Source organism: Haliotis cracherodii, unplaced genomic scaffold (assembly GCF_022045235.1).
Source record: "Haliotis cracherodii isolate W230 unplaced genomic scaffold, xgHalCrac1.p SCAF_8, whole genome shotgun sequence".
NCBI lineage: Eukaryota > Metazoa > Mollusca > Gastropoda > Lepetellida > Haliotidae > Haliotis > Haliotis cracherodii.
In genome coordinates, this window is record NW_027266341.1 from 55,563,578 (window position 1) to 55,583,590 (window position 20,013).

The window sequence follows — 20,013 nt, forward strand, 5'->3', positions numbered from 1 at the left end:
CAGTTAACTCTCTTGTCTCGGGAAGATGTCTTAATGTGCGAGGAAGGGAAGTCGTACACGTTAGGGGGGGGGGGGGGGGGGGGGGGCTTTTTGTTGAAGTAAATTATTTCGTTTGGTCACTACTTCAAGGCATACAGAAATGTTGCTCTGGATGAAGGAACTAAACAATGTATTTTTTACCAGGACATCCTGCATGCCCAGTATAGATTTTGTAACCGTGCAGAGGTCTCTTGAACACACTATTTTTATAAATAAAGAATCCCAGTTCCTGTTGGTCGCTCCCTTACTAATTTGTGAAACCTAAAAACATGGGTATGTCGTTGATAAACGAAGAATCATTATCGGGTCGTATCTGGGATTTGAATTCAAGATCAACGGATCAAGGCACGGCTAAGGGACGCTACTCTGCACATCGAATTGTGGCGCCGTACACGAATGAACCAGCCGTGCTCACAAGAACGCGATGAGTCCTCGGATTGTGTATTAGAATTTGAGGTTGACCTGACTTTCATGTCAAAATATATTATCATAAGAATATGTACGCATGGAATATCTGACATTCGAACACTCAGATAAGATAACAAATAATAATACATTTATATTTAAAAATTCATATAAAAAACTAGTCATTAGTAAACACTGATTAACAGCATTGTTTACAGGTACAGATGTGTAAACAAAACAAACACCCACTGGGAAATAGTTCAAAACTCCATACTTAATGACGTATATTACAGTTGAACTGGGTCACGACTTGCACTAAGCACCCATGTTGAAAATACGTTGTTGCTTTTTTAATCCCCGGAATGTTTACTCGGTGTGAAGATTCACAAGAGGGTGGGAGCGAAGCAGTACGCACGCGTTGCCATGGTGATCTGAGGCCAAGACACAAGTAAGGAAGTATGAAGGAATAAATTGGGGGATAACCTGCTTCCCCGCTCCCTTGTCAGACATATGGTGGCCAGAATCACGTTACACAAGACAGTGAAAAATCAAGGCCGCATTGGTAATAATTCAGCCACGCAGACTGCGAGCTGATGTCGATGTACGCCGCAGTATAATTAACATTCGAGCTATTTCACGGTGGCTCGTTATTAATCGAGCCAATGCCAGGCAAACCAGAGGCTGAAAGCATGAGCACCAATTCCCAGAGCCTGGCAACCTCATCTCCAGTTTGGTCGACTCTTGTGACTGTTATGGGGTTTTAAATGCACCTATTCTGGAATCACTAATTTAACCCGACTTGCTTGATATAACACTCAAATGTTTATTAGGGTGGTGTTTTTACCCTGTCTAGCGCTCGGCATTAAAGGGCTAAAACAAGGACTGGTCGGCTAGGAGTCAGTATACTGTGTCTGGGTGGGGTATTCATGTGAAACTGCGGCATGGTATCTCAGTGTGCTAGCACTATAAATCGGCATCAGTCCGGACTAGTACAAGCAGCCACACACACGTGCATGCACTTCGCTATATAAGTGCAATAATCTTGGACGCGACGTTAAACCCCATTTCAGTTATATCAAGCAAGTCGGGTTTTATGCCACTTTTAGCAAAAATTCAGCTATATCACGGCAGCGGACGCCAGAAATTGGTTCAACACATTCTACCCAATCAATAGAGGAATGGAGTCTGGGCCTTCGGATCGAATGCCGTTTGGAGCACAGTAATATTATGACTACTTTGTACAGCCGGTCCCACTTCAATCGTAGCGATAATATTTTGTTTAAGCCATCCCACGACAATTGTACTACACATATTAGTTTATTCAATCGGTGCTTTACAGTTATAGTTTTAAGGTCGCTTTGTGCACCCGGTCAGTCGCAGCACTGAGGATATTTTGTGCAAACGGCTCTATGACAGTCGGCGTTCTTAGATTATCTTGTGCAATTGGTCAGGCTATATAGCCGTAGCGCTAAGTTTAGCTTCTTTCACTGGTGCCACGCAGTCAAAAGCATTACGTTAATTTGTGGAGACTTCCCACTTCGTGCAACCTGTCCCACATTTAGTTCGTCAGATAGCTTTGTGAAACGGGCCCTGGTTATGCAGGCACTAAAACCGACCTTATGTTTTACTCACTCCCATATTTTCAGACTTAGCGTTAACTCGCTTTGTGGATCTGGGTCAAATTATTCATTGACACCTCGGGTCGACCGTTGACCGTTGAGGTCTGCGTATGCCAGCGCTACAGCTTCCTGGTGCTTTACCTACTCCCTAGACTAACACTTGGTCTATGAAAACATTTCTTTAAATAATTGTCTTTATTTTCAAAAGAACCTTTCCTCTTCTGCCGTTCATATTGAATCAAGGAAACACACTTGGTATACAGTTAACTACGTTCATAATGAACACGCTTATAACTTATTTTTTGGCCCCGGCCAACTGCTGTATAAATGCTTTTAAAACAAACTACGGTTATAACGAACTAAAATTAGTGGCCCTTTCAGGTCGTTATAACGGTAGTTTAATGTAGTTTGATCTAGACTTGCCTAGGCTTTTAGTAAAATATATCATGGCGCAGGACTACCTACTCCCATACCTTCAGACATACAAAAATAACACTAGCGGTGTGGATCTTAGAAATAAGTCATTGACACCTAGGGTTGACCTGGCAACGAATGAGTGAAAACAGTTTAATTTTTCACTGAACCGTAACAACAGATGACGCATGTGATGCCGGATGCCCTGGAGTCCATATTCATCACAATGAGCAGTTAATGTGCCATTGATGGGATTTCTTTCCCAGATAGACCGCCTCCGTGGTCTAGTGGTAGAGCGTCAGCCCGGAGAGCGGAAGGTCCGGGGTTCGATCCTCGGCCGCGTCATACCAAAAGTTAAAATATGGTACTTCTTGTTACCCTGTCTGGCGCTCGGCATTAAGGGGCTAAAACAAGGACTGGTCGGCTCGGAGTCAGTATACTGTGTCTGAGTGGGGTATTCATGGTAAACTGCGGCATGGTATCTCAGTGAGCTAGCACTATAAATCGGCATTAGTCCGGACTAGTACAAGCAGCCTCACACATACATACACGTTCATGCACGTCGCTATATAAGTGCAATAATCTTAGACGCGACGTTAAACGTTATCGTTAAACCCCATTTCACCTCACCTCTTTCCCAGATAAATGTGTAAGGTGTAAAAATACCGAACAGCATGTCAAGCTACCTGTTTGTTTTGAACCCACAGTGGCTATTTGCCATCGCTCGGTAACGGCAAATACTATCTATTGTCCTGTCGAACGACGCTTCAACAAGACCCGAACAAACAGCTTTAGTGATTACATGAAAAACAACGATCGCGATCACAGTGGATAATTGTATGTGGCTATCAAACTAACCCTATTAATACCACCATGGGATTCCAGACAGGGACACGTTGTTAAACATGCTATACCTGATCATAATAATTAGTGTTTAAAATGTAAGACAAAGACGTGTGAATAGACTGTTTTTTTGTTTGTTGTTTAACGTGCACTCAACAATATTCCAGCTATGTGTTGGCGGCTTGTAAATAATCGAGTCTGGACCAGACAATCCAGGATTGACATGAACAACGATCTGCAATCAACCATGTCACGGAGTCGGACCACCAGATTCATTTAGTCGCCTTTTACGGTGAGGTGAAATGGGGTTTCACGTCGCGTTAGAGATTATTGCACTAACATAGCGACGTAAATGCACGTGTGTGTGGCTGCTTGTACAAGTCGGACTATATCCGGTTTCATAGTGCAAGCCTACTAAGCTACCATGCCGCAGCTTAGCAGCTTATCGTGAATACCCCACTCAGACACTTTACCGACTCCGAGCCTACCAGTCCTTGTTTAAGCCCCTTAATACCGAGCGCAAGACGGGTAACAAGTACCATTTTATAACGTCGTTTGGCATGACGCGGCCGGGATCGAACTCCCGACCTGTCGCTCTACCACTAGACCACGGAAGCGGTCTTCGCCTCTTACGAGAGATAAGGGTTGCTGGGGACCTATGGCACCCAGGAAACCCCACGGGGCGGAGCTTCTGTCAAGCACAGAGGTCAGTATGACTCACGCCCGTTTTCTGGGCCGCCTTGAACATTATCTTATCACTGTGTGAGTAAGAATTGAAATAAGGCAGGTCATTGCTATTTTCCATTTGTGAAACCCAGGAAAACGGATATGGTGCTGACACCCAAGGATCATAATCAGGGAGAATTTTGGATTCTAAACGGTTAGCGGATCCTGGCAGAATTAAAACCAAAGTAGACCGTCACCAAAGTGCTCATCACTATCAAAAAAATGTAAGAAAGGTTGGTTGGAAGTCATAGCACCTATTGTAGGACTTCGTAATTGAGTCTGAAATTCCCAACATCACTACACTTTAAACACAAGCATAATAAAGTTCAACTTGGCTTTTTCGACCTTCAATCTAAAGGGTGAGGACCTACATCAATAGACCAAGTGTACATGGGTACAGGTCATGGTGACGAGCCGCTCCGTTAAGTTCAAGATTGTTTGAACTTGTTTCAATGTTTACCAAGCGGCAGAAGGGATGGATAAGCTGAAAATAGAACATACTTGAACCCTGCACAGCCTTCTTTTGTGTGTGTGTGTGTGTGTGTGTGTGTGTGTGTGTGTGTTCTTACTTTTTGACACATACTAATCATATTGATGTATAAAACAGAACTAAATTATCAAGTGACTGGTTTTCAACAAAAATAACAATTGACTTTTGGCCTACAATCGCAAAATTCTTTTAAGTGCACCCCAGTTTTCCAAAAGGTTGTATAAGTGCATGGGCCTCCAAGATGATTACAGCCAAGTCTTAAAGTCTTGTTAGTATAACCTTAAAGAAAAAACATACGATGAAGCAGTGGAAATAAGTTTATTTCCTTATTTGCTGCTGCACAGAGTTAGTTTTTTTTATATGAAATGGTATGTAATAGATATAAGAAAAAAAGATCAATCTGCCAAAACTAAACCTAAACATGCAAAAGGCCAGTTCATTTCCAATGCTTTATCCAATAAGCTCTATCACAGAATCACGGCAACATAATAAATCATATAAAATGAAAATACATACGGTGTAAATCTTCTGGTCACAGATTGTCATGAGGGCAGTCTTTAAAAAGGCACCCTTTTGATTTTCGTCACACAAGATATAGTGTCGTAAGTGCTACCTTTTGTAACAAACTTGTGTTCCCCCAATGAGGTATTTACCAACAGAATTTATGTGAATAAATTATCATGAAAAAAACGTGTAAATGCTCTAGAAAGATAAATTATAAAAAAGAAAAGAATATGTGTCATGCACAGATATGATGGTAAAACAAAACATGCGTGCTAACTCAAAACCTGATCAAATTTTCTCAAACAGTTCAGTTGCAATGTACACACATCTGGAGATATATCCACTGAAATATAACAAAACAAGTACTGTATGCTGTAAGATGAATAGGTTTATTGAGGACAGCAAAGTAGACACCAGTCAAGGGCAGACAACTGTCAGTGGGCTGCCCCGTCTCCAGAGGGAGCTGGCTCTCTCGACAGAAAGCATGGGCAAATCCAAGTTTACATACCTGAACCATATCATCATGAAGAGACAAGAAAACAGCACTTGACAGAAAATATTTCATAACAATGCCATTGTATCATTGACATGTCCTATTTTACAATGGCTAAATAAATATATGATGTATGCATAAAAATTACAGAAAATAGTGACATGATGGTCGACAGCAGGTGAGAAATAGATGGTCAATTCAGATCAGGAAAAATCAAGAGGAATGCACTTTCAGAGATCGAACTAAGTTGTCTTGTGTACTTTGATGTTCAATGCAGATTTAAGATGAGTAACACAGGTCATATTGCACAACGTGCGAGACAGTCTACAATGCCATGCTTGTCACATAGAACAGCATTAATGGATTCTACCATCAACATTCAGTTTACAGTAAGCGTAACTGTACAATATAATCAACGAATGAAACGAAATTCACCCACATCACTTTGTTGTAAACCAACTGTGGACCTTGTCATGGCGACTCAACCAGCAATAATCGTCAGAATATTGTCTGAAATTGTGAACAGGCACACAGAAATGACTTATGGGTGAATAGCAAATATATCAAACTGTGCGTTTGAGGTAAAAACTTTTTGGGGGTTATTTACAATTCATCATATTCACATTTGTGGCTCAAACACCACATCCAATAGTTTATCATTTGATTTAAAATGTATGGAACAAATGAAATCAAAATAACGACATTCCAAACTCCCTATACCTTGAGACTGCAGGTTTTGTCAAATAATAGCAGCCCTAATACCGAAACTATCTAGTTACCTAATATTGGTTAGAAACATTTAGGAACTAAATGGGTACAAAAATTGATCCCTTTTGGCAAAAACGTGCAAATAGTTTGTATGGAAGCCTGAGCAGACCCTGCTTGTAGTTGAGTATTCAAACTACCTCCCTTCATGTTTATACGCCACTGTCAAACATGGATGCACTCAAAGTCAATGAACACTGAAAGCGTTTCTGATGAGAAGACGTAATTGTAATTTCACATGGAAAATGCTGGTGGCAAGAACTTACAATTTAAACATTTAAATGAAAATATTAGAACAGTTGGCAGTGCTGCCAGATGAGGCGCTGACTTGAAACCATCAAATAAGCATACAAAGAAATGTTTACAGAAGCTTTGCTGATTTGATCCAAACCCACAGTAAATACAGTTTATCCAAACTCAAAGAGCAAAGCATGTGTATATGTCAATATTCATAAAAATCCAGGTATGAAAGAACAGTAACAGAAATCATAATATACAAGCTATTTTCTCAAACTCAACAGAAACCAACACGAACTGAGCTGGTATCCTGACTTGGAGTTGTGGCTTCAGTTGTTGTGTGGAGAATGATACATCCATGTCAACGATAGGGCTCCTTCAGGAAGCAGCCAGCTCAAGTGACCAAGCTATATGCACCAAGCGGGCCGGAAGTCCAAACATGAGTTCACCACAGTTTGTGGGCCACACCCCCAGGGGGGTTGAGGACTCGGGAGGAGGTGTGCACCGCGGGCTGTGCCTTGCCCTCTTGGGTCTGGAGGCCGGCGTCACCCTGGCCACTTTGGTCTGATGCAGCTGCTGAGGGGCTGGCCGTCTGAAGCACAATATAGGACATTGTTACATGTTGGGGAAATGCTACGTTACATTTCTAAATTGCAGTTAGTTTGGTTTCTCTTTTATGACCAGTTTGAATAACTGGGTTTTATTGATTATGTAGTAAGCATTCACAACAGATACTGACTTATTGATTGTAAATTTACTAAATTATTGATGAACCCCTGAACCAATCAACAACAGTAATTTACATAAATTACAAGGATATGTGTGGAATAATACTAAACAAATAGGCTTGAGCTTTTAGGATGATTTTGAGTGAGTGAGTGAGGTTCTATGCTGCTTTTAGCAATATTCTAGTAATATCACGGGTGGGGGCACCAGAAATGGGCTTCACACATTGTACCCATGTGGGGAATCCAACCTAGGCCTTCAGACTGACAAGCAAACATCTAAACCACAAGGCAACCGTATCTCCCTTATCTTGTTTCAGATATTATGATCAAAATCGAGTGAGTGTGCTCTCGGGCTGCTTTTAGCAATATTCCTGCAATCATGACAGGGGACACCAGAAATTTGCTTCACACTTAGTACCCTGTGCAGAATAGAGCGTACACTTCAACGAGCGTACACTTCAACGAGCGTACACTTCAACCACTTGGCTACCACATCTATTTGTGATTCCTTGGGACTCTCAGTAACTCTTGTTGTTTATTACCCCGATCAGCAATAATCTAGCCTATCATGACTGCTCACAAATAACTGTCCAGAGACAAACCTGTGATTTATATTATGGCCAAATTCCTACAAAAAGGGGCTCAGTGACTTGGAATTAAACAAACTCACCGCACACCCATTTAGATGCCTCTTACAAATAAATTTAAATGTTACTGGGGACATATTCGAATCCCCGCAGGTATACCAGTCCACCGAGACAATTCATACTTCGGTGAGCGAGTATGGTTTTATGCCGCTTTTAACAATATTTCAGCAATATCAAGGCGGAGGACACCAGAAATGGGCTTCACACATTCTACCCATGTGGGGAATCGAACCTGGGTCTTCAGGGTCACTATTAACACTTTAACCACTAGGGTACCCCACCGCCCCTCGATTCAAACTTATTGTGATGAAGTAGAGGTATTCTGACCTGTTGCGGTTCCTGTGGCTGTGGCTGCTGCTGCTTCACAACAGGAGCTGCTGGGGCTGCAGCGGGGGATACAGCATCCTCGTAAGGTTCTCCAGTGATGGGGTTGAACTTGCCTGGAAAGCAGATCAGGTACACCATGAGTAATGTTGTTTTTGGTGTTTGAAACATTGATAAAATTAAATTAATTCACTTGATTATAAGTCGTTATATCAGGAAAAGAATGTTTACTCATTTATTTACAATAATTACTGTTATGAGCTGGACACAGCCTTACAAACAATCAGTTTTCCATTGCACACTTATCAAACTAGTTCTCATAGAAAGTGCTACAACTAGTATGAGTAAAAACACTATGGATAGTGTGGAAGAGTTTTGCTGGTGCACTAAACTCCAAGCATAAAATAATATAAATAAAGATATGGCAAGCCATTATAATAATTCGCTACAAACCTGACCCCAGAGGTTGGCCTAATGAACAAGAAACCAAATATATTTTGGGACTAAAGACCACTGCAACTGTCGACGTCCTTTCACAAAATGTGTGTCCTTGGATCCAGGTTTTCTATTTGACTTAAAATCCAAACTTTCACATCAAAGCCTGACAAAAATCATACGATCACTCACTTACAGACATTATGAATACTATTTCTTATGTACTGAAGTATTTCTACAGCAACAGAAACCTTTTGTATACACTGCCACAGTTGTTTTCAGCTCGACCACTGGATGTAGGTCACAGTGACCTACTTGTATATATTTAAGTTGTCTGCAATGTACCAAAAGCCTTTCAAAAAGTCAACTTTTGCATGAAAGTTACACAAATTCTAAATAATGTTGACGTTAATGATATCCCTCTTACAATGCTAAACACATTCTTCAAATATTTGTCTATTTTTGAAAGGATTTAGTCATACAATTTAAGTCCTCCTAACGTTAATACACGTACTGCTGCCACGCCCAGTGCTGTTACAGGCAAAGGTCAAGTCCCTGGGGCAAATTTAGCTGAGGTCTGTCATGCAAGAAAGGATACACCAAAACCCATGCTTGGATAATATCCTGAAATCCAGTTATATAAAATCATTCTGCACCAAACACTTTCCTGCCTGAAAGCCCAAATTTGTTCATAATGTAGCACACTCAAACACATGTGTATGCTTACATGACCAAACAGGTATAACTAGGCATGGGCTTCAGGCTAGTAGATAAAGGTGCAGACTGATTGACAAGTACCACAGGCCATGCTAATATAGAAGGTTTACTAGACTCCACAAAGCAAACAGATACCTGACCTACTTTAACTCACACCATCGGATGCTCAGTGACATCCATTCAAAAGAACATGAGCAACTGAACGATATTTAAGTGTAAGGAAAGATGTCTCATACAATTTAAAACATGTACAATAAAACTAAAAGATGCAACAAACGAGCTTATGGCAGTGCGCAAACATGCGTCACTCGACCACACATCATAATCTTCGAAAATTTAGATATTTCTAATCCTATATTGTGTATTTCGGGCAGTATTCTAGGCCAGCCAAAAATATTAATTCTAAAATTTATGCAACTGTGATTATACAATACATCTTTCATTCAAGTGCAGGGCTCGATTTAAGGAACTTGAATTTATTTGCACCAGATGCATGTTGACATGAAAACCCAAATGTACAAGGTGTGAGTCCAGTACGTATAAATGTAGAGAATGGACGCAGAAAATAAATAAATAAATAAATAAATAAATAAATAAATAAATAAATAAATACTGTGTAACAAGGAATGTCGTGTGGACAAATAAGGGTTATGAAGACAGAAATCTCGACTCTTTTTTACATGTATGCTGACAATAATATTATTTCATTTTTCAATACCAGGTTGCACTGGTGCATGTTATACAGCTAAATCGAGCCCTGATCTGCAATATCAGTATGCTCTTACGTCCTATCATGCGTCAGCAAGCAGTATCATTGATAAGGTCACGACAAGAAGAAAAGCGACATCAAAAAGTGTGTCACAAATGTGTGACCAGAGGGACAAAGCTGTACTAAAATCAGACACTACATGAACACTACTAAAGCTGTACTGGAGACAGACACTACATGCATGCCACTATCAGTGCTGGTGCAGGTTAACAGTGCAGGTACAATCAGGACACCTACAGAACAAAGCAGTCACCGTCACACCTACCAATCAACAGCACCTTTCCTCAGAACATACAAAAATATGTTCACATGTTAAGCCCATATCCAATGTTACAACAAAAAGAAAATTCTTACATCAAGATTAGTAAACTATATCTGTCAATGAATCTGCAATGTTACCATGGTTACTTTAAGTATGCACAGTGCAAGATAATAAATTCTGTAACTTGTTTCCTCTATCAAACAAGTTGGATAAAATAACAAAAAAACAAAAACAAGTCCCATCTGCACCCTAAAGCTGACTCGCTGCAGATCAAAAACTCAAACAAGCCCTTTTTAAATCAATCTTGTCAACCACAACTTGATCATGTTGATTATCGATTGTAGAATCGAATACCAGAATTGGTGCAATGACTGCTCTGATTGGTGTGAAGAGGAGGTTACATCTTTCACCAGAAGGTAGATGGTTCCATTGGGCAGCCACCTTCTGTTGAACTGTGTTGCGATAGGTAAGAAGACATGCTAAATCTACAGGTACCCCTACTCTGATTGCGGCCTTTCCCTGCCAGAACATGTGGCTCCATTCCAAACAAATTGGACTGAGAGCTATTGCTGGCTTGGGCACGCGATGGAGAAGGTTCCTCGGGCCCGCCGAAGATGTTGGATCCGTTCCTCTGGTTCTGCTGTCGTGGAGCACTTGTAGGAGCAGCACTTGTCCCGAAGATGTCGCTGGACGCACCGCCTGGGGGTCTCAGCACTCTGTTAAACAAAAGGCAATGATGAATATATGGCTGAGATATATGGCTGAGATATATGACACACAATCTGAATCGGCCCACTCAATATGGCTGACCACACAATCCCCGTTCCTGTTGGCTCAAAGAAACGTGAGATTGGGAATCTTTGTTTTCTTATTTACATGTCATAACTGTATGCTACTGTACAGGTGAGGTTTGTAATATGTATATTCATAAAATATTGAGGACCTGTTCCAATACTGAATGCTCACAAGGTACTTCTAATAAGAGTGAGTTAGGTCAACATTGCTTTTTACAGTATTCCAGTTATATCACATCTTCCCGAGGCAAGAGTTAACTGACTTTAAAAGTCCAGTTTCCACCCTTGTTGAACTAAGCTGGAATTACTGGGCTCGATTGTATTACCAGTTATTTCCCTTCTATGCCTCTCCTATGGACCAATCAGATTCCACCCCTCATATCACTTGCATTTGCTTCAAACAAAATGGCGGCCCCAGGAAGGACGATCTGATCGATAATCAAGATCTATATTGTGATGAAATGGGTCTTACATTGCGAAATGCATCAAATCACTTGAGCACATTGATTAAAAACATGAAAAGATTTGGAAAATATCTGCTTACAACGATTTGAAGGTGCACATGCTCTACAAACCCTGTAATCAACCGAAATCTGTACGATAATTTACGAACAGGATTTTGATTTCAGTGCGCGATGTTGATTCAACTATGCATAAACTCGTTAGTCCAGCCAATAAGTAACTCTATAATACCAGCCTAGTTCGGCAAGGGTGGAAACTGGACTTTTATAGTCAGTTAGCTCTCTTGCCTCGGGAAGATGGTTATATCAAGGTGACAGTTCAGTGAGAGGAAAGTACAAAGTGATGCAGGTCTCAGACGTTGACCAAATTGGTGAAACCCATGCGCACAGGTATTTTGGTGACAGACCAAGAAACATTATCAAGACAAACTGGGATTCGAACCCACAATTGAAGGTTTTCTTGTGTGTCCAAGGGATGGAACTCTGCACAACAAAGTGATGTCTTTGGCAGCTGTGCCACCTGTGCCCCTTATAAGAATAAGAACTAAGATAATGAATAGGGCTGTGTATTGGAATAAAAAAATTGAATTGAAATATATTACGAGCTGAAGTGCAGATCCTATCGCATGCAGATAGCGTTAACTTAGAAGCCTAAATGCTGATTGGCTGTATAGAAAGTTCACCTGACATTGCCTCCTATCAAGGTGTCTTCAGATCTTCAGGCAGAGAGTTAACGTATCTGGAGCCAAAGATTTAAGTGAGATTGGGTACCACTGCTTAATTTGCATTTGGGCAGATTTCTGAGACAGAATAAAAAAATGTGTGAGGTCGACTGGTCTTCTACATTCCTCCAAAATTTAAACACTTCACAGGCCAGTGGCTTATAGTTAAAGAAATTTCTAAAACTGAAAACTGTAACCCAATCTTAATATTGTCACATCTGCTTCCCTTACAAATATATAATTTCAAAACTGGAATTGCCTCACCTTATTCTGATCAATTTTGAATACACTTATTTTGCTACACAATAGTTTATGCATAAATCTGCGCATTTGTCACATGACTTACTGCTACAAGGATTACATTACAAAGCTCTATAACACAATACCTTCAACCTTAATAATACAAATGATGAACATCATAAAACCATGATCTATTTCATATTAATGACAAGCCGTTCTTTCTCTCAGTTTAGGTAGGTACATGTAATCATCTTCAGTGCTTAGGGAGAATGATGGTATTACAGAGAGGGGTAGGAAAGATATGGTCATGGTCCCAGCTAGTTTAGACTTGTTTAGACATGTTAGACAAAAATCTTTTGTTGCTGACTGAAAACAATTAGCAACTAAAATTTGAAATGTTACTGGGAGACTTTAACTTATATGTCTATAATTATAAATCAGACAGATTGGTATCTCTGAAACAATCATGTAATATAGATCTATATTTATCAAATGTAATCACAGATGTTTAGGGTGTGTAATGAATGATCAAGCTTCAAATCCTCACAATTATCCATCGTCAGATGACAAAACAATTCGTGACCAACTTGTCCAATTCTGGGACAAGCCGAATGTTGACTCGTGCCCGTCTGGAAGGTTTCCATATTGGTGTATGAACACGAGAACTATTTCAAACAAGAACGATAACTTTTATTCTACCCACATCTTATATTAAAATTAATGTAGGTGTTACAACAGTGCTCTCTTGTTCCTGTTGTAACAGTATTGAACCACTCTGATACAAATATATTCATTTGTACAAAAGTATATTTGGCAAGCCATTCAACACATTCTTTCTCAGCTGTTTATCTTATATTCGCAAATTATTGAGTTTTACATCAGATATTAAAATTAGATAAAGAAAACTGACTAGATGAAGGTGATTTTTGGGCTTCAGTAATTTCAACAATGAACTTCCAAGACATGTTCAGTTAAGTCTAGTAAATTTGACGTTGTCTTTTCAATGCTTGAAGCAACATTTCTTAAAACTCATTTATTTCATGAATGAACCGCTCCTTTCATAGACAGCCTTGACGAATAGTACATGTTTTATATGAATTAATTACAACAAAATTATAAAGGAACATCATATCCACCATGTCAAGAGATACATAGAAGTATTTCTAAACATATACTAACAACATAGTGAGACAATGTTAATATTCAAATCCTGCAGGGATTCCCATGTACATGATGTAGCCTATGCTTGTCGTAAGAGGTCAAACTCTGTAACTTGGTTGATTGCGTACAATCATACCTCAACCACGTGGATCATTGATTACAATACCAACAGTTGTTTTTCCTGGTGAAGTCTAGATTATACAATGTACGAGCAGCCGCAATAAAGGTGGAATATCGCTTAGTGTGATGTTAAACAACAAACAAGCTTCAATTTTCAAAACTTGTTGAAGTTTAAGGTGAAAAGAAATAAGGAAGAATTACAATCTTTTGTAACTAATGCAAAAACGGGTAGCTGAATACAATACATGTGCTGGCTATAACTAATAGCTTTGTTAAAGATGGTATTTAACTGATTAAATTGTGTGGGAGTATCATTCTAGTCTTTTACAGGTTTAATAAACCAGAGAATATGTGCGTCATTCAAAACCCATTATTTATTACAATAAAATTTCATAACCAATTTCTGATCTTTTTATGATAGCTTCCTTTCGAGAGTTTAACCTTACTATATAATGTTTCAGGGTATATCATCATTTCCCCATACTTCTTGTGTTAGGACCTTCATTGTCCTGATTGAACTTCTACAGACAGAATAAATCTAATGCCCCCACAAGAGTGAGTGAGTTCAATTTTTACGTCACATTGGCAGTATCTCAGCCATATAGTGACGATTCCCCACAAGAACAGATGTCGCAGTCAAGTGAGCCATTTCCTTAATGTAAACAAACGCATGTGAACGTTTGAATTTATCATCCAAGCAACAATGTCTCTCTATATATATCACATTTCTGTCATATGTATACACACGGTGGTGTGGAACTGACATTCTACATTTTTCCACATTTTTAAACAAACGCATATTGCCGAAATATGTAAATACTCTGGATCATATTAATTGAAGTAATCTTATCCTGATGCGCATTCTGATTGGTTTGTGCCGTTTCAACGCATGGCGACAATTGAGAGGGGGACAAGCCTTGTAGGACATGGAAACATGCGAGTGATGATAAATGATGACAATACATCAATGACAAATGAAAATATGAATAATAAACATCAACGCTGCACTTGACTACCGACTGACATCATGAAAAAAACACAAAAACTACATTTGTCTTTGCTTTCAAAAGCAGTTGATCCCAAACATATTTTGCTTGAAGACGCGTGTGGGTATCCATTCAGGAAACGATAAATGTTTTTATCAGAGGTATAAACCATTAGTCCTAAATGATCTGCGTACTAGCACCATTTGCCAAATGGTGCCTTACCCCTGATGTATTACCAGCAACTTCCGAAGCAATCAGATTATCAACTCAATCTATATCCTGATGGATCTGTACGGATTTGTCATGTCAGACAATGTTGGTCATGGCCGAGATACTTGCCAACCTATCACAATACTATTGCAATGGACCCACTGAATTTTCTGGATAAAAAACATGTCCCCAGCAAAATAGAGGCCATCAAATGGATGCAGTGGTCAGGCTCTGTGACTATACCCTATTTTGCGTTTTTACATTTTCAACCAAAAGCGAGGAGTGTTTTATCCTTAAGCTTATCCAATTTCTGTGTTTTGAAAACAAACTTAAACGACCTGTTCCGAATGTTAATGATGAAGGTTGTGTGATTATTTTATACTATTTCACACAGTCTAACCTTCTATGGCGAGTTGTCAGACCTTCTCAGAGCGGTATGATATCCACGGATAGACATGGCTAATCTATCTAGATGGACTGGTTGCTTAATTCCCATATTTAGTTACTTTACATAACCACTAGACTGAAATGAACTGCTGACCAGTTGGATATGACCAGCGATGTCTACCCCAGATATCGGAGAAGATGACTTGATTTTAATTAGATTTGTTAACACTTAAGGTAGAGGCCTGCACTGTCAATGTCTAAATAGGGGCCTTTGAAATAGGAACACTACCCTTATCAAGGATATCACAATAAACATATAATTGTATCTATGAATGACATGAAACATGAATTTATAAACATCTGCACTGATAAAAACCTCTGAAATATATTGCAAGTGCAGTCAATGTATACATGGTATATATCCTTGTTGACAGAACAGGTACAAACTGTCTTCGAATTGATCTAGTTAACAAAAATACAGACTCAGGTATTATATTAATCAGAACACCCATGCTTACTGAATAGGATTTTGTGACTTTTGTCACTTATAGACCTTCCTAGCAAATCTTTTTCTTCGATGTTTGTGGGAGCCATGATAACAACAACCGCTTCCAACTGAGGTATTAAGCTGTCAGCAAAGTCACAGCCTATAGTTAAAATCAAACCAGGGTATGAGACTTTCTCAAATATTATGGTATGATATTTTGACAAAATATGCCCTGACAAAAAGTAATCAGCAGTGAAGATATAGGTGTCTGTAAACCAGTCTGCTGTGCCAGCATTAGACATTGGCACTAGTCCTGTAGTCCTTACCAAACTGCCCAATAGTAATGGTAACCTAAGGCAGTGGTAGAAACTAACATTTTTGGTCCTCTAGTCCTTATAATGATAATATATAGCAAAACCCCTTAAAATGATAAATATCTACTAGTCCTTATGATACCTTAACTATTGGGCAGATTTGCAAGGACTACTTCAAGTGCCAATTTCTAACCCTGCTAAGGATGAGTAGAAAATGGCCCATTGAGGGTTTTGCAATATGTTATCATTGTAAGGACCAGTGGACAAAAACTGTTAGTTTCTAACCCTGTGTGCCTAGTGCATCTTAGAATATAGGGCTGGGACGTGTACAAATTTACAACCCGGGTACCCGATCCCCTATTAACCAAAACCTACCCGGATACCTGTTGTAGTGTCAATAGTTGAGTACAGAATGTCCAGTAAGGAATGGTTTACTGGACCCCTGTCAAAAAGTATTTAGGTACATCTATATAAAGGTGTGGTCATGCATACACTGAAGTTGACTGAAGCTACATCTTTACTCAAAACATTAAGTTGGAAGGAATGGCCATATTGTCAGAACATTAGTGACTTGTAGGTAACCATGAGTTGTAATAGTAAATTTTTCTCATTAAATGATATATCATGTGACTAATCATGGGTCCAAGTAGTCCTGTAGATACCCGGGTCCTTCTCAGTACCCACCAGACCTGGGTAGCCCGTCCCAGGCCTATTAAATTATATCATTTATTAAATAGAAATGGCATCATAGATTCTTTTGTGAGACTTCTGCCCGTATCTCCCCTAAAAATATATATATAAGTAAATGGATTCCACGGCAATGCATACATATATAACTTTTGGGCAGGGGATACAAACGAAGTCTTTCCGATTTTTTACTTAAATAATCCTTTTGGCATCATAAGCATACTATGTTCCTGACCAATTTACTCCAAAAGATACTATTTCTGTTGTATGAGAGTGTTAACTGTTTAATGCCGTACTTTTCCAGCTATATGACAGCCGCCCGTAAATAATAGTCTCTGCCAGATAATTATGTGATTCATATTATGATCTATAATTCATGCCTTAGGGGCATGATGACATTATGACATGGATGTCAAACAAGTCATGGAGTGTGACATCTTAGGATCTGCAAAGGTAGCTGGGGCCCAGTTCTAACCCAGAACAATCACTGGGCTGGGAATGCAACACAAGATCAAGAAAGTTACTAAAAATCAAATTTTCTCATCATAATTAAAAAATAGGTTAACAAGTAAAGGCTCCAGAGGTAACGTAGGTATAACATAATGGTGATGATTCATGCCAAAATTGATTGAAACCCACATGACATTCCGTGGGACGGTGTGACCACAGCAGCAAGATTCAGACATGCATAGTAAGTAGGTCACCCGAGTATGCATTACAATTCCTAAGCAATCAGGGGCACGTTGAGACAGAGTGTTGATCCAATATATAAACATTTACATAAACTGTACATCTCATTGATTTCACAGGAAGTGGTCACACGGCAGCCATGCCTTGCCTGTCTTTCATTCATAATCTATGTCACAAAACATGAAATTCACCTCGATGATGGCTTTTCGTCTTCTTTCAGCCCGCACATGTTCGATGTCGTGGTCATTTTGACGTGGAATGTAGAATTCGCTGTCGCTAATGTCCTACTCAATATTTCTGCAGCTGAAACCTCCCTCAAAGTAACACACAACCAGCTTGACGACTGTCTCGCTCACCAACCTTTCGAATTTCACGCACACCTGTGTGATGTCATTACATTCCGTCTGATAGTACTACCCTCGTGACAACAACCTCAAACTGACATTATATCAAACAGGCTTCTGTTGATAAGACATCAAAATCTCTTGTCATGTCGGCATAACGAATATGGTCCATATTATCCTGGGGGATATATATGAATTTTATCCACATGGTAAATAGATTTAAGAGGCCAAAAATATACTATTTTGTTTCATGTCCCCTTTCTGTATTTATACATAACGATAAACACTAAAACTAACCTAGCACATGATCCATTTGGGCGTAACAAAGCAATGAATAAGCCGCACTATTCAACGTCGATTAATCCCATTCTATTCTTTATTGCTAATCCCATTGTTTGATTAATTAAGTTTGTTATCTGCCTATTGGCAACAACTGTTTCTTTAACACACACACACACACCACACACACACGCACGCACGCACACAAACCGTGTTATCATCGGGTGTAGGTTAAACATCAGCCAGCTAAAAATATAATTAGTCATTGTGCAAAGTTAGTATATATTATAACACCTGAATTCAGAACGACAACAGAGTCAGTGGGAACTGTATACTCAAATACTTATTGCATTCAATAAATTAAAATAAAATAAAATTTAGATTGAGCTTAGAATGAACTTTTCTTTTGTCTAAATGGTAATTTAAATTGTTTGTACAATGGTGTATAAGCGTCGTTGGAGATTACATAACGTATCCATGTATGTAATTATATATTTAGGGAGCAATGTTTAGGTCAGGAATAATTGGAGCATGTTCATAACAGCGTGATACTCAAAGTTGAGATCTATTACACGATACTCGGATTGAAAACATTTGAATATTTATAATTTTAGGTAAATACAGAACAGTGTTTGACCATCCTTGTTTGGAACTAAGCTGCACGCCATATTGAATGTGTGTGGCAGTGTAACTCGATTGCAAAAATATCACACTGCTGGAAGTGAATGTAAAAATGATTTGTGAATCATAAATAAACTTTACTTCTTCACATATGAGGACGAAATCAACAAAATTCAGTAAGTTATAGAAGATCTAAAATGAACATGTCCAACAGACGTCTTTGTGTTCAAAATCAGCCTTTAAATTGTGGACAAGTAAGTAGTTTACGATTTATTCCAGCTGGTGTGGTGTCGGTGTCGCTTGACATTTGTTGTAAAAGGAAAGGGGAAATCGCAAACATAATTCACTATTGTAATAGTTTACATTGTTAGTATTTGATACAATGGTAGCACTTGGTTTGCACATATAGGCACATCTTTGTGTATAAAGAACATTTCCCACTTTGACCAATCAGATTCTTCGTTACAAATGCGAATGTCAAAATAATATATGTCGGAAATTGTCTCTCTGTTCGACTTGTATAAAACATAACGTTAACAGTTTTGACAATAATTCAAAATTCTATCATTTCGCTTTATCCGATTTCGATAACTGTTGTTTCTATTTTAATAGTGGGCGGGCATTAGGGGAGTTTTCCAGTCATGTGACTCCATTGACCAATCAACGCTTGGGATTCCCCTGTGTGATTCCCGCCAAGTCAAATGACAACAATCCTTACTTTGCCGGTCCTGTGCCACGAAAACATAACATAATCGGTCTCAGGAAAGCTGGTAACCGTTATATACATGTGATGTGTTGGTAATAACATTTCACAGAAGCGCAACCTTGCTTGTCAACGTATTATTAGTCAATAAACAATGTTTTAACGCATATTTAAACCAAAAAACATGAATTGACAATTACATAGTGTATGCGTGTAAACAGTAAGCACTTGAAATAGATTCGTCATAGTATCTAGTATGTATCAACTAACATAAAATTCAAAAGGTATATATATTTCTAAGAAAAAGCATTATTGATGTTTCTTCATCTACGGGGACAATTAAAGGTCAAACTACCAAAACGCCATAAATTTTCAACTAAAATGTTTGGA

The 20,013-nt window shown here is 39.0% G+C and overlaps 1 protein-coding gene across 2 annotated transcripts; it reads right to left on the reverse strand.

The window, feature by feature from the left end:
• Positions 1-5,408: 5,408 nt before the first annotated feature.
• LOC139449573 (jupiter microtubule associated homolog 1-like) lies at positions 5,409-18,067 on the reverse strand. 2 transcript variants are annotated; one of them, XM_071231028.1, is made up of 4 exons: positions 17,868-18,067; positions 10,919-11,133; positions 8,238-8,350; positions 5,409-7,127 (listed from the first exon to the last, which is right to left on the reverse strand). In XM_071231028.1, the coding sequence occupies exons 1-4, from the start codon at positions 17,921-17,923 to the stop codon at positions 6,981-6,983; spliced, it is 531 nt and encodes a 176-aa protein (XP_071087129.1). In that variant the 5' UTR covers positions 17,924-18,067; the 3' UTR covers positions 5,409-6,980. The 2 variants fall into 2 exon arrangements, with proteins under 2 accessions (XP_071087129.1, XP_071087128.1); XM_071231027.1 differs by having other exon boundaries at positions 10,913-11,133.
• Between the last annotated feature and the right edge of the window lie 1,946 nt (positions 18,068-20,013).

What these genes read in the sequence shown, in the direction of transcription:
- LOC139449573 (XM_071231027.1), bottom strand. Translation starts at nt 17,923, where the DNA reads ATGACCACGACATCGAACATGTGCGGGCTGAAAGAAGACGAAAAGCCA. An exon ending in GACGAAAAGCCATCATCGAG is followed by an intron (nt 11,134 to 17,867) that starts GTGAATTTCATG and finishes TTTGTTTAACAG; the next exon opens with AGTGCTGAGACCCCCAGGCG. An exon ending in AGCCACAGGAACCGCAACAG is followed by an intron (nt 7,128 to 8,237) that starts GTCAGAATACCT and finishes ATTGTGCTTCAG; the next exon opens with ACGGCCAGCCCCTCAGCAGC.